This window comes from Ovis canadensis, chromosome 16 (assembly GCF_042477335.2).
Source record: "Ovis canadensis isolate MfBH-ARS-UI-01 breed Bighorn chromosome 16, ARS-UI_OviCan_v2, whole genome shotgun sequence".
Classification (NCBI taxonomy): domain Eukaryota; kingdom Metazoa; phylum Chordata; class Mammalia; order Artiodactyla; family Bovidae; genus Ovis; species Ovis canadensis.
Window position 1 is genome coordinate 14,676,065 of NC_091260.1, and position 24,022 is coordinate 14,700,086.

The 24,022-nt window shown below is 42.6% G+C and overlaps 1 protein-coding gene across 1 annotated transcript in view; it reads left to right on the forward strand.

Moving 5' to 3' along the window:
• DOCK2 (dedicator of cytokinesis 2) overlaps window positions 1-24,022 on the forward strand; it is a 474,846-nt gene that overhangs the window by 97,496 nt on the left and 353,328 nt on the right. The window contains exon 23 of the mRNA XM_069556001.1: window positions 22,269-22,377. Coding sequence (XP_069412102.1) covers window positions 22,269-22,377 — 109 coding nt within the window. The remainder of the gene's footprint in view (window positions 1-22,268; window positions 22,378-24,022) is intronic.

The window sequence follows — 24,022 nt, forward strand, 5'->3', positions numbered from 1 at the left end:
CAGAAGAACATTTTTCCAAATCACAGTTTGCTAAGCTAAATAGTATCATTAATTGTTATTTCCTGAATTCCTACCAGGTGGGCATTCTGGAGGGAGGGCAGAGCTGCCAGTCTTGGGTACCTTAGGGGTGATAAAATGAAGAGCTTGTTCACAATCAAATGTATTTTGTGAACAAGCCATAGATGGTAACATTCTTATGTCAACAGTTCAGAATATCCCAGGTAGCGTGAGCTTTTTATATTGCCTTTTATATTGCTAACCTCTCTCTCTTCCTTTCTCCCCTTGATGTTTATAGCATAGAACTCTTTTGTATCCCTTATACTTCTCAGACCCTTTGGAAGTCCTCAGTGCTCATTTTGGCCCAATCTTCTTTTAACTCAGCTCCCTCTCCCTAGATGACTGAATTCAAACCTATTTCTTCAGCTATAGAGTCTGTGCAGATCGTGCAGAAATCTGGCTTGACCTCCTCACCAAGTTCCAGATCTGTGTATCTGATAGTTCACTCGATATATTTTGTATTTCAAAGGCAACCAAAGTTAGCATAGCCAGAACCTAGCTCATGACGTCCCTTCTTCTCACTGACCAAGTAGCTCAGCAGGTTGTTTGAGGTGGACAAATGGGATTTTTTGACAGTTCTTGTTTTGTGGGCCTTCTCCCCCACATAATCTACAATCAAGTCCCAAACTTTTCCCCTCTTAAATGTCTCTCAGATTCATCCACATCTTTCCATCTTCACTACCAGCTTCCTATTTACAGCTCTCATCACCTCACGCCTGGATCGCTGTGTTAGCGCACCCCAGTGATCTTGCTGCTTCCGTCGGTGCCCTCGTAGAGTCTGCTGTTGAGCCCTTTGAATTTGCTAAGTAGACAATTACAGTATCTGTAAATATAGAAAGCTTTGTTTCTCTCTTTCTAATTCTTTTTCTCCTTATCTTACTGCCTTAGCTAGGTTTCTAGACCAATGCTGAATAAAGATGGTGATCTGCATTATGTATTGGATTGAAAAAATAGATGCCTTTGATCAGTTTAAGGTAGTACCTTTCTATTATTAACTTGACAGTAATGTTCATCAATATTACATTTTATTGTGATTGCTGATGTTTTGAACTTATTTGTATCATTTTAGATGTACGTCTTCCTCAACACTGATTTTTCTGTCCTTTTTTCTTTCTTTCTTTTGAATTGTCTTCAATTTTCTCACTTGCTTTTCCCCTTCATTAGTTTGAAAGTTACACATTTTATATCTAACTCTACTAGTGGCTAGATATTCTATCATACATATTTAACTTAATAAAAACCTGAAGTTAGTATCTTCACAGTCCTTCTGGATAATAAAAGATTTTAAAAGACACTGCCACTTCCTTCTTAAATATTATGCTAGAACTGTGTGATACTTCAGTTTTGCCTTTTTTTTTCTGGTAATTCCACAAATTAGACATTATTATTGTTTTAAGTAGTCAGTATTTATTCATATGGTTTTACTAATAAAAGTTCGTCAACACTACTATACTTTGATGTAAAAGTAGTTAAGGTGGCAAATTTCATGCTGTGTTGTCACAGTGGAAATAACTTATCACTTCTGTCATCTTTGGTCTTCCATGTATGTTTTTCTTCTCCTTCGGGTAAATCTTTTATTACTAATCATCAGAAATTTTATTGGTAGGGTCTCTGATTTTATTCTGAAGCTTGGAAGGAAGTTTCCCTGGACACAGACTTCCAGTTCTCTTCTCCACTGTGATTGCTGTAAGGGTTCTCTCTCAGTCTTGCTCTTGTCCCTTTATAGGCATTCTGTTGCTTTTCTCTCTGGTGGCCTTTAAGATCATCTCTTTTTCATTGGTATTCTGTATTTCTAAGTGTTGTACTTCGGAATGAGTTTGTTTATACAGCTAGAAATTAGTTTTCCTGGATCTGGAGTTTGGTATTTTTAATACCAATTTTAAAGCATTTCTCATTCATCATTCTTTAAAATTTTTGTATTTTCCCCATATATCCCATTATCTCTCTGAAGTATCAGCTAATGTATGTTAGACTTCATATTCTCCATGTCTCATAAGCTCTCATATTTTCTATCTTTTTGGTTTTAGGGATTCATCCTGGTTAATTTCTTTGAACTTATTTTCCAGCCAGTTTTCCTGTTTAACAACATCTAATATACTGTTTGACTCATTGAATGAAATTTTTTATTTTAATCATTATATTATTTATTTTCAGAAATACCATAGGATTCTTATTCAAATATAATTTTTAAAGTTTTTTTTTGTTTCTTGATCATATTTCAAGAATTCTGTTTTTGAACATAGTAAATATGAGAGTTAATATTCTTTGTTGGATAATTCCAAAAGGGAGAATGTTTGTGAGACTAATTCTGCTGTTTCTGTTTTGGGTGACCATGATTCCTTGTGCATTTTATTGTCATTATTATTATTATTATTATTTTTATTTTTACTTTATTTTACTTTACAATACTGTATTGGTTTTGCCATACATTGACATGAATCCACCACAGGTGTACATGCGTTCCCAAACATGAACCCCCCTCCCACCTCCCTCCCCATAACACCTCTCTGGGTCATCCCTGTGCACCAGCCCCAAGCATGCTGTATCCTGCATCGGACATAGACTGGCGATTCGATTCTTACATGATAGTATACGTTTCAATGCCATTCTCCCATATCGTCCCACCCTCTCCCTCTCCCTCTGAGTCCAAAAGTCCATTATACACATCTGTGTCTTTTTTGCTGTCTTGCATACAGGGTCGTCATTGCCATCTTTCTAAATTCCATACATATGTGTTAGTATACTGTATTGGTGTTTTTCTTTCTGGCTTACTTCACTCTGTATAATCGGCTCCAGTTTCATCCATCTCATCAGAACTGATTCAAATGTATTCTTTTTAATGGCTGAGTAATACTCCATTGTGTATATGTACCACAGCTTTCTTATCCATTCATCTGCTGATGGACATCTAGGTTGTTTCCATGTCCTGGCTATTATAAACAGTGCTGCAATGAACATTGGGGTACATGTGTCTCTTTCAATTCTGGTTTCCTTGGTGTGTATGCCCAGAAGTGGGATTGCTGGGTCATAAGGCAGTTCTATTTGCAATTTTTTAAGGAATCTCCACACTGTTCTCCATAGTGGATAGTGGCTGTACTAGTTTGCATTCCCACCAACAGTGTAAGAGGGTTCCCTTTTCTCCACACCCTATCCAGCATTTATTGCTTGCAGATTTTTGTTTTTTTTTTTTTGCAGATGCATTTTTTTAAAATTTTTTTTAATTTTAGTTTTTTATTTTTTAAATTTTAAAATCTTTAATTCTTACATGCATTCCCAAACATGAACCCCCCTCCCACCTCCCTCCCCATAACAACTTTCTGGGTCATCCCCATGCACCAGCCCCAAGCATGCTGCATCCTGCGTCAGACATAGACTGGCGATTCAATTCACATGATAGTATACGTTAGAATGTCATTCTCCCAAATCATCCCACCCTCTCCCTCTCCCTCTGAGTCCAAAAGTCCGTTATACACATCTGTGTCTCTTTCCCTGTCTTGTATACAGGGTCGTCATTGCCATCTTCCTAAATTCCATATATATGTGTTAGTATACTGTATTGGTGTTTTTCTTTCTGGCTTACTTCACTCTGTATAATCGGCTCCAGTTTCATCCATCTCATCAGAACTGATTCAAATGAATTCTTTTTAACAGCTGAGTAATACTCCATTGTGTATATGTACCACAGCTTTCTTATCCATTCATCTGCTGATGGACATCTAAGTTGTTTCCATGTCCTGGCTATTATAAACAGTGCTGCAATGAACATTGGGGTACATGTGTCTCTTTCAATTCTGGTTTCCTCGGTGTGTATGCCCAGCAGTGGGATTGCTGGGTCATAAGGTAGTTCTATTTGCAATTTTTTAAGGAATCTCCACACCGTTCTCCATAGTGGCTGTACTAGTTTGCATTCCCACCAACAGTGTAGGAGGGTTCCCTTTTCTCCACACCCTCTCCAGCATTTATTGCTTGCAGATTTTTGGATCGCAGCCATTCTGACTGATGTGAAGTGGTACCTCATTGTGGTTTTGATTTGCATTTCTCTAATAATGAGTGATGTTGAGCATCTTTTCATGTGTTTGTTAGCCATCCGTATGTCTTCTTTGGAGAAATGTCTATTTAGTTCTTTGGCCCATTTTTTGATTGGGTCGTTTATTTTTCTGGAATTGAGCTGCATAAGTTGCTTGTATATTTTTGAGATTAGTTGTTTGTCAGTTGCTTCATTTGCTATTATTTTCTCCCATTCAGAAGGCTGTCTTTTCACCTTGCTTATAGTTTCCTTTGTTGTGCAGAAGCTTTTAATTTTAATTAGATCCCATTTGTTTATTTTTGCTTTTATTTCCAGAATTCTGGGAGGTGGATCATAGAGGATCCTGCTGTGATTTATGTCTGAGAGTGTTTTGCCTATGTTCTCCTCTAGGAGTTTTATAGTTTCTGGTCTTACATTTAGATCTTTAATCCATTTTGAGTTTATTTTTGTGTGTGGTGTTAGAAAGTGATCTAGTTTCATTCTTTTACAAATCGTTGACCAGTTTTCCCAGCACCACTTGTTAAAGAGATTGTCTTTACTCCATTGTATATTCTTGCCTCCTTTGTCAAAGATAAGGTGTCCATAGGTGTGTGGATTTATCTCTGGGCTTTCTATTTTGTTCCATTGATCTATATGTCTGTCTTTGTGCCAGTACCATACTGTCTTGATGACTGTGGCTTTGTAGTAGAACCTGAAGTCAGGCAAGTTGATTCCTCCAGTTCCATTCTTCTTTCTCAAGACTGCTTTGGCTATTCGAGGTTTTTTGTATTTCCATACAAATCTTGAAATGATTTGTTCTAGTCTGGTAGCTTGATAGGGATTGCATTGAATTTGTAAATTGCTTTGGGTAGTATACTCATTTTCACTATATTGATTCTTCTGATCCATGAACATGGTATATTTCTCCATCTATTAGTGTCCTCTTTGATTTCTTTCATCAGTGTCTTATAGTTTTCTATATATAGGTCTTTAGTTTCTTTAGGTAGATATATTCCTAAGTATTTTATTCTTTTCGTTGCAATGGTGAATGGAATTGTTTCCTTAATTTCTTTTTCTACTTTCTCATTATTAGTGTATAGGAATGCAAGGGATTTCTGAGTGTTGATTTTATATCCTGCAACTTTACTATATTCATTGATTAGCTCTAGTAATTTTCTGGTGGAGTCTTTAGGATTTTCTATGTAGAGGATCATGTCATCTGCACACAGTGAGAGTTTTACTTCTTCTTTTCCAATTTGGATTCCTTTTATTTCTTTTTCTGCTCTGATTGCTGTGGCCAAAACTTCCAGAACTATGTTGAATAGTAGCGGTGAAAGTGGGCACCCTTGTCTTGTTCCTGACTTTAGGGGAAATGCTTTCAATTTTTCACCATTGAGGATAATGTTTGCTGTGGGTTTGTCATATATAGCTTTTATTATGTTGAGGTATGTTCCTTCTATTCCTGCTTTCTGGAGAGTATTTATCATAAATGAATGTTGAATTTTGTCAAAGGCCTTCTCTGCATCTATTGAGATAATCATATGGCTTTTATTTTTCAATTTGTTAATGTGGTGGATTACATTGATTGATTTGCGGATATTGAAAAATCCTTGCATCCCTGGGATAAAGCCCACTTGGTCATGGTGTATGATCTTTTTAATGTGTTGTTGGATTCTGATTGCTAGAACTTTGTTGAGGATTTTTGCATCTATGTTCATCAGTGATATTGGCCTGTAGTTTTCTTTTTTTGTGACATCTTTGTCAGGTTTTGGTATTAGGGTGATGGTGGCCTCATAGAATGAATTTGGAAGTTTACCTTCCTCTGCAATTTTCTGGAAGAGTTTGAGTAGGATAGGTGTTAGCTCTTCTCGAAATTTTTGGTAGAATTCAGCTGTGAAGCCGTCTGGACCTGGGCTTTTGTTTGCTGGAAGATTTCTGATTACAGTTTCAATTTCCGTGCTTGTGATGGGTCTGTTACGATTTTCTATTTCTTCCTGGTTCAGTTTTGGAAAATTGTACTTTTCTAATAATTTTTCCATTTCTTCCACGTTGTCCATTTTATTGACATATAATTGCTGATAGTAGTCTCTTATGATCCTTTGTATTTCTGTGTTATCTGTTGTGATCTCTCCATTTTCATTTCTAATTTTATTGATTTGATTTTTCTCTCTTTGTTTCTTGATGAGTCTGGCTAATGGTTTGTCAATTTTATTTATCCTTTCAAAGAACCAGCTTTTAGCTTTGTTGATTTTTGCTATGGTCTGTTTTGTTTCTTTTGCATTTATTTCTGCCCTAGTTTTTAAGATTTCTTTCCTTCTACTAACTCTGGGGTTCTCCAATTCTTCCTTTTCTAGTTGCTTTAGGTGTAGAGTTAGGTTATTTATTTGACTTTTTTCTTGTTTCTTGAGGTATGCCTGTATTGCTATGAACTTTCCTCTTAGCACTGCTTTTATAGTGTCCCACAGGTTTTGGGTTGTTGTGTTTTCATTTTCATTAGTTTCTATGCATATTTTGATTTCTTTTTTGATTTCTTCTGTGATTTGTTGGGTATTCAGAAGTGTGTTGTTCAACCTCCATATGTTTGAATTTTTAATAGTTTTTCTCCTGTAATTGAGATCTAATCTTAATGCATTATGGTCAGAAAAGATGCTTGGAATGATTTTGATTTTTTTGAGTTTATCAAGTTTAGATTTATGGCCCAGGATGTGATCTATCCTGGAGAAGGTTCCATGAGCACTTGAGAAAAAGGTGAAATTCATTGTTTTGGGGTGAAATGTCCTATATTATTTTTTAAAGATTTTCTTTGATGCAAACCATTTTAAAAGTCTTTATTGAATTTGTTGCAATATTGCTTGTGTTTTCTTTCTTTCTTTATCTTTTTTCCTGATTTTATTCATTTATTCTTTAAATTGAAGGATCATTGCTTTACCGAATTGTGTTGGTTTCTGCCAAATATCAAAATAAATCAGCCATAGGTACACATATATCCCCTCCCTCTTGACCCTCTCTCCCATCTCACTCCCATCGCATTCCTCTCGGTTGTTACAGAGCTCCTGTTTGAGTTCCTTGAGTCACACAGCAGATTCCCATTGGCTCTCTATTTTACTTATAGTAATGTAAGTTTCTGTGTTACTCTGTCCATACACCTCGCCCTCTCCTTCCTACCCGCTCCCGTGTCCATAAGCCTGTTCTCTATGTCTGTTTCTCCATTGCGGCCCTGCAAATAAATTCATTGATACTGTCTTTCTAGATTCCATATGTATGCGTTAATATATGATATTTATCTTTCTCTTTCTGACTTATTTCACTCTGTATAATAGGCTCTAGATTCATCTACCTGACTGTTAGAACTGACTGTTTTAATTTTTTGGCCACGAGGCATGTAGGAATCTAGCTCTCTGACCAGGTATCAAACCCACACACCCTGCACTGGAAAGTAAAGTCTTCAACACTGAACCACCAGTGAAGTCCCTGTTATTATTTTTTTAACTTTATTTCCCTTTCAACTTTGTTAGTTGTTAGGTATTTTTAGCTTTGAATTAAAGGTTTTATTTTTTTCCAAAGAAAATAAATATTTCTTTCTGTGGTTTACCTGGGGAACACTAATAACCAGAGACCTCTTTAAGTCAAAATTTCTCCTTGACAATCCAAGTGAGGCACATGAATTTGGAAAAAACACAACCACAAATAAACACAATCCAGGTGAGGACTGGAGGTATGTTTTCCTTCTCTACCGAATACCAAGTTTCCTTACTGTTTTTTTTCATGCGATAGATTTATTTCTTACCTTTCTTTATAGGAAGCTATGGCAACATGGGACAGCTTATTGCTGGGGTCTCTAGCATGTAGGCTCCAGGACTGATCGCATTCCTGTCTTCCTCGAGCAGCCATCCGCACAGGAGTTTAAGGAAACTAGGGCTGAGCCAATGCCTCAGAGGCAGAAGCTGGCTTCATTGCTCTGTGAGAGTGTTCCTCCTCTATGGGTTCTGTACTTTGTTGACAGTTCATGGCCTCATTTTAAAAATCCAGCTTTGGTAGTCATTTTCACCGAGAGGCTCTCCACGGCACCGTCTCCACTACAATGCCAAAAGTGGAGATCTTTTAATGCCATTGCAGCCAGAATGATCTTTCCACATTTCAGGTCTGATGGAGGTGCTCACCTTCTCAAAATCCTCCAATTTCTTCTCATTGCCCTCAGAATGAAGGCAAAGCTTCCCATGGCCTGGGAAGGTCTGTGGGTCTGGCCCCTGGCTGCCTGCCGGCCTCACCTCACCCAGCTTACCCAGATTCTCTCCACTCTGGGTTCAGGGGCCCCCACTCGGTCCCTCTGACTCACTCGGCTCCTTCTGCTGCAGGGCCTGTATGCCTGCTTTCCTGGGGATGGAATGCCCCTTCTCCCTTTCTCCTCATCTTCTCTCATTCTCATTTCCTGGGTCACCTCAAGCATCACTCTCTCAGGGAACCTCTCCCTGTCCTTCTCTGGGTCAAATCTCTTCATATTATTCTCACTGTCCATGCATTTGTTTTCAAGTATGTACCACAAACACACACTTGTTGAGCACCTACTATATGATGATCACTGTACTATCAAGGAATTTAAAAAGAGAAATAAAAATTGACACCCAAATGCCTAGCACAGCTTCCATTTTACATATTTGGGTATTGATTTTTGTTTCCTTTTAATAGATTCCTTGACAGCATTATTGGTATACAGTAGGTGCTCAGCTAACATTTATTAGTTGAATAAATTTTCTAATACCTGCTCAAGCCAAGTAAAGGTTTTCCTTTGGGTTTGGGGGGCTCCATTTTGTTTTTAGTTTCCCCTCCCTTCTCCTTCACGGCTTGCTTCCCGGAGTGACTGATGCGCTCTGCTCTGGGTTCTCGGCCAGGCATGCACAGCTGTGTCGGCAGGATAAGGTCACTGTAGGTCAGAGCCCCTCTTCTGTGATCAACATTCTCCTCCTGGTATGACTTAATGGAATAATCTGGTGGCTCCTCCACTGTAATAAGTGTTAGAAGGCAGCCTGTCCTGAACGCTGGAGGCCAGCAGACAGCGTGTTAAAGGCCTGCCTGGGAGCCTTGGTCTGCTGCACGCACTGCGGGTCTTGCTTCTCTGAATCTGAGTTTTCCCCCTGTTTTGGAGGCATCCATGGGGCAAAAGGAATGTGTGCCTTGTTATTAATTCACAGGTCGTCTCAGGCCCGGAAATCTAAAGCCAGTAAAAAGGTTTTCAGAACATGGGTACCTGTCAACTTTTTCCCTCCAAGCCTACAGCTTCTAAAAGGCCTGTAACTCAGCATTTATTCTTCCCTGCATTCAGCACCAACACATTTTATACCTGTCTCAGGCATGCTGGGCAGGAGAACCTGGTTCTTCTTTTTAAGCCCTTGACTTAAAAATGAACGTTTCCATCTTGTTAAAAAATCAGTCTTGTGATCAAGGTTTGGTTTGCATTAGCAATTAAGTGTTTACCCAACACATATTTATTGAATAGCCGCTAGACCACTCTGCTAAGTACTGGAAATAGGACAGTGAATCATGGAGACACATGGGATTTTTACTCTAGATGGGAAGGGAGTCATTAAGCAGGTTGCTGTGTGGCGAATGCAAAATTAAGAGAGGTGTGTGTGTATGAGATGCCTTGAGAGCATGTAACAATCAGATCATATCATGAGGTCATGAGGTGTTCTGGAGGAAGTTCTGCCCAAGCTGTGACCTGAGTGATGAGTAGGAACTGGCAGGTAAAGAGAAAGCTGAAAGGAGGTCCCTGAGACAATAGAGATTTGGCTTAATTGAGGTGTAGAAAGGCAGAGTGGCTGGAATTCAGTGATGGAGGCATTAGGCAGAAGATTGCCCAGAAGGACAGTAAGGGATGGACCTTGACGATCCTTGAAAGTCAGGCCATGGAATCTGGACAATATTCTGAGGGAAATAGGGAGCTATTAAAGGATTTTTGACAAGAGAATAATATGATGGCATTTGTGTTTTTAGAATGGTCCCTCTGACCATTGTGTAGAAAATGGATTGAAAGGGATTAAGAGTGAAGGAAGGGAGGTGGTTCAGAAACCTCTACAAATGAGAGGTAGTGGGGACTTGGATGAAAACAGTGCTGATGAAGATGAAGAATAGTAAATGGCATTGGTGGCTATAGTTAACAATATTGTATCACAGCGGTTCCCAGCCTCCTGGCCCTGGGTGGTGCTCATCTGTGGCCTGTTAGGAACTGGGCCACAGAGCAGGAGGTGAGTGGTGGGTGAAAATTAAATCATTCCACCTCCCACTTCAAGGAAAAATTGTCTTCCTAAAACCGATCCCTTTCCGGTGACAAAAAGGTTGGAGACTGCTGTTGTATTATATACTTGAAAGAGCAGATTTTACATGTTCTCAACAGACACACACACACACACACACACACACACACCCCCACAGAGTTTTGTGGTTCTGAATGTGTTGACCAACCTCATTGTGGCAGTCCTTCTATAGCATATACTTGTGTCAAGTTATCACATGGCATACCTAAACTTACACAGTTTTATATGTTAATTTTACTCAGTAAAACTACAGAAAATGGCACTTCGTGCCCCACCGATCCTCAGGCTCTTGAAGACCCACCTGTACCTACTCCAGGCCCTGACTTGGGCACCGATATGGCCCTGCAATGTGGGGGTCTTGGCAGTGTGAGCAGGCTTGGTCTTAGATGACTGTCATGCCCCATCCTGACTCTTTGACAGTAGAAGCCAGTTAGGAGTCCTGGAGGTTTTCCTCAGTGGCCGTGTGGTCTCCTTAGAAGGAAGGGAACCAGTGCTGGAGGGAAGTGAGCTGGGAAGGTCTCTGGCTTAGAGCTCAGTCTGGGGACTCAGGCAGCAGCTCTTTCTGCCACCCTGCTGTCCCCTGGCACCTTGTCCAGCCCTCAGCCTTCCTACCACTCAGACGAGGTCCCCAAGAACACGAACCTTGGAGTGTTTGGACTTGATACTTCCTCAGGTATTCTCAGATTTCAAAACAGAGTTTAACTGCACACGCATTTTTAAAACCAGCACCATTAGTAAAGAAAATGTTAAAAATTCTATTTAACTCTACACACCAAATGTCAAGGCTCTTCGTGGAACAAGAGCAGGGGTTAATCTTGTTAGTCAAGGGTTAATCTGGGGTTAATCATGCTTCTCGGGAAGCTGCAGACTGAAAGGGCAAAGTTCAGATGGTTTTGGCATGATCACCATACACAGTATTTCTGACTTGACATTTTTCAGGCCAGTGTCCCTCTGGCTTCAGTCCAGGCCGTGAACCAGGAAGTAGGTTAGAGATTAGCATCTTGATCTCATGACTGTGAAGGGACACCTGCCTCCAGGTGTGTGGCCTCGAGCTGCAACTCCTGCTCCAGCTCCAGCTCCCATGATGAGAAGGCGAGAATTCAGGAAAGACTCCGGGGAAAGGTTTGTCGGAGAAGGCGATGGCACCCCACTCCAGTACTCTTGCCTGGAAAATCCCATGGATGGAGGAGCCTGGTGGGCTGCAGTCCATGGGGTCGCTAAGAGTCGGACACGACTGAGTGACTTCACTTTCACTTTTCACTTCCATGCATTGGAGAAGGAGATGGCAACCCACTCCAGTGTTCTTGCCTGGAGAATCCCAGGGGCAGGAGAGCCTGGTGGGCTGTCATCTGTGGGGTCACACAGAGTTGGACATGACTGAAGTAACTTAGCAGCAGCAGCAACAGCAACAATAGAAAGGAACTGGAAGCCAAGAAACATTCACTCGCCCTCCCTACCCCCAAGGAGTAGATAGCTCTTCTTAAATTAAAAGTGATACTTCAGTTCAGTTCAGTCACTCAGTCGTGTCCGACTCTTTGCAACCCCATGAATCACAGCACGCCAGGCCTCCCTGTCCATCACCAACTCCCGGAGTTCACTCACACTCACGTCCATCGAGTCGGTGATGCCATCCAGCCATCTCATCCTCGGTCATCCCCTTCTCCTCCTGCCCCCAATCCCTCCCAGCATCAGAGTCTTTTCCAGTGAGTCAACTCTTCGCATGAGGTGGCCAAAGTACTGGAGCTTCAGCTTTAGCATCATTCCTTCCAAAGAAATCCCAGGGCTGATCTCCTTTAGAATGGACTGGTTAGATCTCCTTGCTGTCCAAGGGACTCTCAAGAGCCTTCTCCAACACCACAGTTCAAAAGCATCAACTCTTCTGTGTCAGCTTTCTTCACAGTCCAACTCTCACATCCATACATGACCACTGGAAAACCCATAGCCTTGACTAGATGGACCTTTGTTGGCAAAGTAATGTCTCTGCTTTTCAATATGCTATCTAGGTTGGTCATAACTTTTCTTCCAAGGAGTAAGCGCTTATAAAACCAGAATATAATATAAAAACATATAAAGGGATTGTTGATATGCAGAATTCCTTTTCTAAGAGGTAATGAAATGATCAACTGAACGTATAGACTTTACTAAGCATGCGTGTGTGCACATGTGTATAATCATTATGCAACTTTTTTTTTTCTGTTATGACCTAGAGAATAGTGAGCTTAGTAAAATAACTCAGAGGAAGACAAATACTATATGTTATCACTTATATGTAGAGTGTAAAAAATATACAAGTGAATATATCTGCAAGACAGATTCACAGACATAGAAAACAAACTTATGGTTACCTAAGGGAGAGGGAGGAGGGGGAAGGACAAGTTAGGGGTATGGCATTAACAGATACTACTATTACATACAAAACAGATAAGCAGAAAGGTTATACTGTACAGCACAGGGATTTATACCCATTGTCTTGTAATAATCTCTAATGGAGTATAATCTGCAAAATGTTGTACATCTAACATAATATTGTTAACTCAACTACATTTTAATCAAATTTCGAAAAAAGGTATCGAGAACACTTCCCGGGTCATTAAGAAACTAAAGAAAGATATGGTAAGAGAAACAGTCAAGACCTTTTAAATTTCTTTCTAGTACCAAAACTTTTTAGATCAACTTGGCCTGAGAGAAAGAGCTGAAGAACTTTGCTGAGTATTAGCTTGTCTTTCAAGTAAATGATGTAATCTATATTTTTCTCTATATGTCTTGAAACCATGGAAAATTGTGTGTGTGTGTGTGTGTGTGTATATTTATTTCTATCCTTAGGAACATTGTTTTGGGAACACTCAATTTCTGATCATATTGAGGAAAAGACCCTGAACACCATTTTCCATGCTAATGGAGAAATTTGCGTAAGTGCAGACTGACGCAGCCTAGGTCTTCCTGCCCAATTACGTAAAGGCTGAAGCTCCTCTCAGCAGGATGAAGGATGACACAGGGCACACATCACACTCTATTCATAGCATAGAGTTCTTTTCAAGGCTTTTGCCTGCATTTTATTACCTACTTACTATTAATTTATTACACAGGGTTGCCATATTTTAAGAGTAAAGTGAATGTTTTAGATGGATTGTTTTCCTTTCATTTCTTCCATATTGTTGACTTCTATTATTTTTTTTTAACTTAGGCTGTTTAGGCTTCTACCTGAGGCAGTTTTTCTTCAGTGATTGCATTAATTTGTGTGCATTCACTCTAGACATTTTTCAAAACAGGATCCCCACATGTTGAGTTTGTCTTTTATTCCCTCTTATCTACAAATCATCCTTCCCCTGGGGTGATTTACAGAAAGAAGCCTGTTTAGTGAAACTTCTTTGCAGTTTGCCTTAAGGGGCAGTCCCTTCTCAAATGTCAGATTCTGGAGAAGTAACAGCTCAAGTAGAGAGAATTTTGTCCATGACAAAAGTATTAGCACCAGGAACCAGTCTGAGCCTTGCCTATGGACAACTGGTTATATTCAGCTCAATCAAGTCTGCATGAAATACTCTGGCCACCAGAGCTGCTTGAGAGTTCATCCTGGCTGCTGCTGCTGCTAAGTTGCTTCAGTCGTGTCCGACTTTGCGCGACCCCATAGACGGCAGCCCACCAGGCTTCTCTGTCCCTGGGATTCTCCAGGCAAGAGCACTGGAGTGGGTTGTCATCTCCTTCTCCAATGCAGGAAAGTGAAAAGTGAGAGTGAAGTCATTCAGTCATGTCCCACTCTTAGCAACCCCATGGACTGCAGGCCACCAGGCTCCTCCGTCCATGGGATTTTCCAGGCAAGAGTAATGGAGTGGGGTGCCATTGCCTTCTCCGTCATACTGGCTACTTTGTGTTAAACCCTAGCCCTTCCCCTAGCACTTCCTTTCTAATTATCCTAGCCCTTCCTTATAGAGTTCCTTTCTAACACAGCTTTTTTTCTTTCTCTTCTGAGAATAACTCCTTACATTTCAACTTTTGGTACACTTAGAACAAAATTTTCTCTGGTCATTCTTGAGCTGGACAGCTCACTCCAGGCTTATCGCCCAAAAATTCCATGTCTTAATCTGCAGTTTATGATCCAGTTCAGATCCATAGACCTTGGTGGTAAGAGAGGGGGTGGTGATGGTGGTGATGACCATGTGGGAAACCGCAGGATAAGAGAGAGGAGCATCTCTTCATGATCCCTTTCCAGCTCTATTGCTTTGATTTAAGTGTGACTGCTGAGTGCACTGAAGGGTTTCTTTCTATAAGTACGATCAATAAATGCAAGGATGATTTTCAGATAGACTCAGCCACTGGTTTGGCTACAGTTTTTCTTTATCCCAGACTGCAGGGGGGTGGAGAGAGAGAGACAAAGAGACAGAGAGGTAGGTAGGTTCTGATCCTAGAGGGCTGTGAATTTTTCAGAGTAATTACTCTTCGGAAACTATGAATGGCTTAATGGTTGTTTTTGTAGAGTCACTAATTTACACCTCCTGCAATAGATTGAATTATTGGCTCAGGGGCAGGAACATCAGTTATGTAACCTTGGATTTAGAGCTTGAACAGAAAAAGGTTAGAGCCAGCCATCTAACTTCCCTAGACAGTCCCAGAACTCATCCTAGGGGTGAGTGATGCTGTCCTGTCTACTGTGACTTATTCCGCTTCCCGGAAACCTGCTATTACTTGGCTCTGTCCCTGGAGGCAGTGTTACCTAGAGGTTGTGTGGCGTACACACTCAGTTGCGTCCAACTCTTTGTGACCCAGTGGACTGTAGCCTACCAGGTTCCTCTGTACATGGGATTTTCCGGGCAAAAATACTGGAGTGGATTGCTAACTCCTTCTCCAAGGGATCTTCCCAACCTGCATCTACTGTGTCTCCTGCGTTGCCAGGCAGATTCTTTACCACTAGCGCCACCTGGGAAGCCCCATGCCTGGTGGTTAAAGGAGTGAAGTTTGGATCCAGACACTCTTGGGCTCAAATTCTGACTCTGCCGTTTATGAGCTGAGTTAGTAGAGTGTCTGGTGCATAGTGAATGCTTAATAAATGGTAGCTATTGTCAGCATTAGTTGTCTTAGTGGTAGAAGTAATAATAATAAAGGTAGTGTAGCAGAAGTTGACTGTTAATACCATCCCTAAGATGTTGCTTAGGTACCGTTAGAATTAGCTGAACTACTATGACTTCTAAATTCATATGACATTTCTGTATAGCCACATTGAATGTGCTAAGGTTTAAGGGGCAGGGTGCTGAGGACTGAGAGGGCCTCTGGCAGGTGGCTCACTGGGGTCAGTGTCTGCTGGAGCCCGTTCTCTCTCCTTGGCTTCCATTCCCCTGTTCATGCCTCTTTAATTTTTTTCTTTCTCCTGTGTAAGATGTAGATAATAATAACCTCTGTCAGATAGCTAATCCATGTGAAGAAATGAGCACAGTGCCTGACCCTTAAGAATCACTCAAGAGTAATATTAAACTTTTATTGTTCAGTTTTTCTCATTATACAGCAATTCATTATTTACCTATTGGTTGGCCTCATGACTTCTTAGGGATAGAGACTGAGTCTTACTCTGTTTATCTCTATCGCAGTGCCTGGCACATAGTAGGGGCTCAAAAACCAGCAGTTGCTTTTATGAAGTTTCTGGTTTCTTCCTCGTATGGCTTTAGATAGCAAAAAGGAGTGGTTCCAGAAGAAAATGGTGGTAGTACATAACAGTAGCTAGTATTTATTGTTAACTGTGTACTAAGCACTCTGTTAATTGCTTTACATGTTTTATTTTAAGGTTGGGCAACTGTGTGGGGCTAGTACCATTTTACTAATGAGAACACTGAACCTTCTAGAAATGAAGAAGTTTAGCCGAGATCGCCCACTTGGTCAGTGGCAGAGCAGGGGTTAGAAAGCATGCAGTCTCACTGAAGTGTCTCTGTTGCTTCCCAGAGGTGGGCAGGAAGCCAGGAGGATGCCAGGGAATGTGGCTCAGACGAGCAGGAAGCGGCTGAGGTACAAGGTATAGAAATGAAAAGGGGCCAGGGCCCAGGAAACCCTCCACCCTGGATTCCTAGTTGAATCTTCCTCCTAGCTTTCTGCAGACTGAGATTGCCTTGGTTCAACTCTACTTCCCTGGGTTGCTGGCCTGAGGCTGGCATCCCCGTTTTCGGCTGAGGCTTCATGTACCTGCATGGAGGAGGTGGTGCAAAGCAGTGTACACACCATATGGGGCCCTATTTGCATTTAGTGAGTGCTCAGCTGTGCAGTGTCTCCTTAATGAACCACATGCCAGTCAAGCGTCGCTATATTTATCTAAGCCCTGGGAGCTGAGTGCCTGCTGTGACTGGACTCACATGCCCCAGAACAGTGCCCTGCAGGTTGTTCCAGTTTTCCTTGTGGTCAGGGCCTTCAGGCCCTTCAATAGTTTGTTCCCTGGCAGAATCAGCTGGTTTCTAGGTGTTCTGAAGCCAGAAAAAATGTTTCCCTCCTGAAGGAGGGATATATACAGAGAATAAGTGCTAAAGAAGGACCTTGAAACTACATCTGCTGTGCCCTTGACTTCAAGGCTACATTCAAACCTTGCAGACAGATGAGGCATTATTTTTCTTTTCTCCTCATGTTTCTTAGGAGAGGACCCACAGTCCTGAATGTGCCCTGCCTCTGCATCCCCATCAGTTTAATTTCTTCCATATAATCTAAAACCTTTATGCCTTTTTCCTTACTCTTTCTAAGAAATACTCTGTTTATATGCACTCAGATCAGAGAGCTTGCCAATATGATCACTTCTGTGGTCAGAAATCAACAGTAGGAATTACTGATATTTACTTAACATTTATTAAGTACCAGCTACAATACTAAGCACTTGAGAGACATCATCTCATTTTTTTTTCACCTCAAAATAACCCTTTGAATGGGCATCATGTCTCTGTTTTATCAACAAGAATGGTTTAAGTTTCAGAGATATAATTTGTCTAAGGCTACACGGCCAGTCTATGCAGGAGTCTAGCTAGACAGAAAAGTTCTTTACTAAATAGTTTTTTACTTCCTTTCTTCTTCCCAACTGTAGTCATTTTCTTCAGCTGTTCTTCCCATTCCCACCAAATAAAAGCCCAGGCTTAAAAAGTCACACACACACATACAGACAGGGCTGATAAGACTGCGACAATTTGGCTTAATGGTGTAGCCACTGTGAGACACAAGCCGTTTGTGGTTTTCTCAGGGTGTGTGCCCAGAAGTGGGATCGCTGGGTCATGTGGTAGTTTTATTCCTAGTTTTTAAAGGAGCCTCCGTACTGTTCTCCATGGTGGCTGTACCAATTTAGGTTCCTACCAACAGTGCAAGAGGGTTCCATTTTCGCCACATCCTCTCCAGCATTTATTGTTTGTAAATTTTTTGATGATGGCTTTTCTGACTGGTGTGAGGTGGTACCTCATTGTAGTTTTGATTTGCATTTCTCTAATAATGAGTGATATTGAGTATCTTTTCATGTGTTTGTTGGACATCTGCATGACTTCTTTGGAGAGATGTCTGTTTAGGTTTTCCTCCCACCCGAATGTTCATTGCAGCACTGTTCACAGTAGCCAGGACACGGAAGCAACCCAGATGTTCATCGACAGATGAATGGATAAAGAAGCATGGTACATATAGACAATGGGATGTCACTCAACCATAAAAAGGGATACATTTGAGTCACTTCTAGTGTGGTAGATGAACCTAGAGTCTGTTATATAGAGTGAAGTAAGTCAGAAAGGGAAAAACGAATTTTACATATTAACGCATATGTATGGAATCTAGAAAAATGGTACTGATGAACCTCTTTGCAGGGCAGGGATAGAGACACAGACTTTGGACACAGTGGAGGAAGGAAAGGGTTGGACGAATTGAGAGAATAGCACTGAACCGCATACGTTACCATATGTAAAACAGATAGGCAGTGGGAGGTTTCTGTATCGCAGGGAGCTCAGCCCGGTGCTCTGCGGCAACCTGGAGGGGTGGGATGGTGGGGGCTGGGGGAGAGGATCGAGGGAAGGAACATACGTATGTCTATGGCCGATTCACGATGTACGGCAGAAGCCAACCCTATTGTAAAGCAATGATCCTCCACGTAAAAATAAATTTAAAAACATGCAAGCCATCTCCTCACAGGGTTGTTTCTTATCCTTTGTAAAACTTTGGCACCTGTAGATTGTATTTCCACTCGGCTGGAATGTGGTGTTATGGTGCTTAACCTGTAAGGTGAGTAGTAGGGAGCAGCCCAGATTCCCATGGAGGCAGGTGCCCCAATCTTGGCCTTGTGAGATCTGTGTCATCTCTGCTGTGTGTGAGAGTCTCAGAGCATGGAAAGAGAAGAACGCTGAGTTCTGGGTCTAGCCCTGCCGCTGGTGCAGCCTGTGACCTAGAGCAGAGCACATCTGTCCTGCTGGTAGAAACTAAGCTTGCTCTCCCACAAAGCTGAAATCTGAGTAGAAGGCCTTGACTTGGTCTTACAACCTAAAAGTCTGTTTGCCTTCCCACCTTAGTCAGTAACATTTACAAGACGGTGGCAAAGCCGAGTCTCCCCACCCCCACCCCGCTCAGGCCCTCAGTCTTGCCATCTGCACAGCAGGAAGCGTGGGCCCCGTGCTTGCTGGCCTCCCCAGCAGCTCTTGGTTTAGAACTCCAGGGAGCTGCAGGCAGATGCCTCTCTCACCCTGCAGAGTTCTGACCGGAGAGGAGTTTCAGTGAACCCAGCCAGGGCTAATCCAAGTGGAAAAGGGTGTTATTGGAAGAATAGTTGTGCAGCTCATAAAACCCAAAATGTGTTAAATAACTAGACATAGGGATGCCGGGAATCAGGGTACCTTCAAATACCTCTCCAGCGAGAGTTCGTGAACTTTCCCCCTTTAGCACTGCCTGGGATGACTCCCAACACAGCCCATTTCTGTGATTTTCTGTTAAAAATCATGAATTCTGTCATGGACTAGTAAATTTTGGAAGGGGCGTGGGGGTGGGCAGGGTCAGCCAGCAGGAGGAAGCTGCTGGAGGCCATTGTTGTGGGCAGCACAAATGGTCCAAAGCAGAGGACTGGGTGGGATGCCCCCACACACGTGCACCCAGAAGCATACAAATGTGTGCCTTACAGAGAAGGGCCATATATAGTAGATAATGATGTAAGTAATGATGTGTTCACCATGGGCAGCTGCATCTGGGTGTTAAATGTGGGAGGAAGACACCATAGACCAGTAACAGAAACGACAATGTCACTTATTAAATGTTTTCAGGCAGCTGTGGTTAGAGGAAAGAGTAAGGGGTTTCAAAGCAAAAGCCTTGGGGGAGGGACCATCTATTAGCTTTAGGCACAAAGGAAATCTCACAGTACCGTCTCAACAAGGAAAGTACCACCACTGTGAATTAGGATCTTCCCTTCCTTCCTGCCACGCTTCTTAGGCGGTGCTAGTGGTAAAGAACCCATCTGTCAGTGCAGGATATGTAGGAGACCCAGGTTCTATTCCTGGGTTGGGAAGATCCCCTGCAGGAGGACACGGCAGCCCACTCCAGTACTCTCACCTGGAGAATCCCGTGGACAGAGGAGCCTGGTGAGCAGTGGCCCATGTGGTCACAAAGAGTATGAGATGACTGACGTGACTCAGCACGTACACACACGCACACACGTCCTTCCTTCCTGCCAGACCCTGTGTCATCTTTTCCACTTTGATGGGATTTGGGCAGTGTTCCATCTATTGAGAGTTTATGTCTTTATTTGTACAATACTCCTATTCCAATAATTAACAACAGTTAACACTTAGCCAGGACTCAGCATGTGCCCAGCAGGTCACGTGTGTGTGAGCTGGGCTCCTCACAGTCCTTGGACACAGTTCTGGAACAGCCTGCATTTGTAGGTGAGAAACTGAGGCTTATAGGAGTTAAGGCTGGTAGTGAGGCACCCAGTCCAGTGGTGGACAAAGTGATGGAGTGACCAGGCCCAGAAGCCTATGGCCAGGTCTGAATTCTGGCCCCTGCACTTCTGACATGGAGTCCTTGGGCATGCTGCTGAGTCATTGATCTGTAAAATGGGGATAAGGGTGGGCCCCTTACCATAGTGTGGGATGGGGGTGTGATTTAATAACACAGACAGTGCCTGGTGGCAGAGTGGTGCTCTGTTATGTTTGCTGTTACTAATAAGGGCTTCAGTTAGTCATGGGCAGATTAGAGATCAGAACCCAGGCTGACTGACTCCAAAACACATCCTCCACGACAGAACCTGTCTGGTTCAGGCCTGAGAGGTGCAGTAGAGGGAAAAGGGGGAGAGGAGGAGGAGGAGGCAGGGGAGGGGTGAGGGAGCGCGGAGGAGGGGAGCCTCAGAACTCCGGGTTTCTCTCAGCCTCGTAGCTATGACCTTGAACTAGATACCTAGAAAGTCAGCGGCAGTTCCTGGATCCCTGTACTGGATTGAAGCATTCTGGCTTCTCCTTAAGCTTCTTACTTCAGGAGGCTTTAGGAAGGGGGTACTTAGGAAAAAAGAAGAGAGGAGGCAGAGAGTGACTAAGAAAAGAGATGAAGTCAGAGAGAGAGAGAGAGAAAAGCAGATAAACATACTGACTGACAGAGAGAGAGTGAATGATACCCAAAAGAAGAGAAACATAGACACCCACTTTGAGACGAGAAAGGAAGTAGAGCAGGAGCTTAAAGAAAAGCAGGTGAGAGGCTGGGCGAGGTGGAGCAGAGACAGAGCAGAGGTTTCCGCGCTGCCCTGCCTGTGACTGCGGGAGGGGCGGACCCTGCAGTGCGTCGGCGCTCCATCCGAGCAGAGCACCTCCCAGGCAGCAGGCAGCCCAGGGGCTGGGCCGTGGAGGGCCGTGACAGGAGGCCTCTGTATCTGAGTGGGAGACAGGAGCGCTCTGTTCTGTGTCTTGCCCAGGATGCCACAGATGGAGTGCAGAGTTTTCACCAGTTGGTGATAAAGGCTTGTTCGGAGAGGCCTTGGGCTGAACAGCATACCAAGGTTGGGCCACAAGGGTGCTGAGACTCAGGAGCCTAAAAGACTGATTTTACACCAGGGGATGGTTTCTATAAAGTCACCTGTATACATTAGAGAGACTTTGAGAATCTCTGCAAGGATATCCAGCCTTGTGCTCATGCTCAGTCGCTTAAGTCACGTCTGAGTCTTTGCCAGCCCATGGACTGTAGTCCGCCAGGCTCCTCTGCCCATGGAATTCTCCAGGCAACAATGCTGGAGTGGGTTGCCATGATCCAGGGATGGAACCTCTGTCTCTTGCATTGCAGGATCCATCCTTAATAATTACCAGTTTTTCAGTAGGATTGATGAGGAATGTCACTTCATAAGTAATGCATTTTTAAAAACAATATCAATGTAGGGACTTTATAATCAGAGTAACAAAAGTTTTAAATTAAGTCCTCAGTACACTCCTGAAATGAGAGGGCAGGGAGAATCACATCCCTTGACATACAGCACAGATGACCGTGTTCATCCCACAAGTGGGCAGTGGCTAAGGGGAAGGGCAGAATGTTTGAAAATATTTCTCCTTGATGCTTCCAAAATACTTTGAAAACCTGATGACAAGTCTCCCTCTGATTCTTCAAGAAGGATGAAATTATTAATGTCCCTTCAACTTGGATGAGTTTCATTCCTTTGAGATTCTTCAGGGTTTGAATAAAAGGCAGGAGGGGGATGATTTATCATGTCGAGTCAGTCGCATGGTGCCTGTTGTGCTTGTGGACCTGGGCTTCCCCTGAGAGGATCGTGCACCAGCCCCTGCCCCCTGAGAGGGTCATGTACCAGCCACCGCTGCACCAGCCCCCACCCCTTGAGTCCACGTCTCCACCCCTTTCCCAGTTTCAAACCGAGTTTGTAGCTGGCACACTCTTTCAAAGGTATTGCTTGTTGGTTTGAGAAATGATTCAGATGTGTCTTCTTTCAGGCTTTACGAAGGCAAGGAACAGATGGAGTTTGAAGAATCCATGAGACGGCTCTTTGAATCCATCAACAACTTGATGAAAAGTCAATGTAAAACAACCATCCTTTTGCAGGTTGGTTTACACTACAAAAGAAAAAAAAATCTGTCTTTTCCCTTGGTCATCTGATAGAAAACAGCACGGTGAGATAATGCCTACTTTTGCTTGAATGGGCACAGCCCTGTGTTAATTGAAGGCCTGGGCTGGCCTCGTGGTATAAGGATCATGAACACCAACGGCGCCTCGGGACAGCAGAAGGCTTATTTGTTTGTTTCCCATGAAAGCAGCAGTGCTTCTTGTTAAATAACTCTGAAGCTTTTGCTCCCTGGAAGGAAACAGGTCAGACCTGATCCATTTTTAGTGGTGAGAATAGTTAAGGTGTCAGTCTCTGAAACTGTCCACTTTTTAATCTCAACATTGTAAACTCAGATCCCCTTTGGTGTTGAGAGTCTCCTTAATAAACAAGAGATATTTTGGAGAGAATGGGACCTCTGATTTAGTGGTTCATGAATCATATCTACAAGCTCTGTAAATCTTTGAGAAACCTATGTTTGAGAAAGAGTTTAGCAGCCAAGAGACTGAGTGAGGAGGCTGTTTGAGGTTGACCTTCATAACTATCACAGCACTAATTCACAAGTGCCTCATGAGTTGTGAAGAAGAAAACTCAAGCACAATTGGTCTAAACCAATGAGTCAATGCACACGACTGCCCCTTCTTTTGATAAGGTATCTTTTTAATTGCTAGCTTAAATGCCTGCTAGTTAGCTATGTCTGGTGTTGCCCGGCCTCTGGTTAGAATGAATGAGGCCCTGGTGTTCAGCTAGAATGCAGCTGAGGATGCAAAAGCAGAAGTCTTTCTTGGAGTGTCTGTTGCTAACATGATGGGTTCCAAACTTTGCACACTGAAATCACATGAGGATCTTGAATACACTCTGATGACTAATTACCACCAGCATACATCCTAATGGAATTGGTATGCAGTGTGACCAGGGAGAAGGCAGTTTGGAAATCTGCCCATTTGATTTTCATATGAAGTGAAGTTTGGGAATCAGTCTGCTAATGTAATGGCTTCCTTAGATTTAACTAATGTTGGGAACTTCTGTATGTGAGTGAGACTGTGTGTGTGTGTGTGTGTGTGTGTGTGTGTGTGTGTGTGTGTGTGTGTGTGTGTAGAGAGGAGCTTTGTCTTGTTCATCATTATATCCTCAGCATATAGAACAGTCCTAGTATATAGTTGATACTTGGTAAATATCTGTGGAATGAATAATCCTTAGAATAGGTGTTAAGATCTCTGTTTCATAGGTATGGAAATTGAAGGGCTCCTGTCTGCTAAGGGGTGTAGCTGGGATTCAGATCTCTTCCTGCCTGGCTCTAAGGAGCATGTTCTGAACTGCTACATTATACTGTTGTTTACACTACACATTTAGTACCTACTGGGGATACGGGGCTTCCCAGGTGGCGTTAACGATAAAGAACCTGTCTGCCAATTCAGGAGACATAAGCAATACAGGTTCTGTCCCTGGGTTGAGAATATCCCTTGGAGGGGGAAATGACAACCCTCTCCAGTATTCTTGCCTGGGAAATCCCATGGATAGAGGAGTCTGGCAGCCTACAGTCCATGGGGTCTGTAGAGGCTACTGCATTGCATCAAGTCTGAAATAGGCTCCAGGGAAGCTGAAGTGTGAGGGACAAACAGAGGAGCTGGTTGGCAGGGAGGAGAA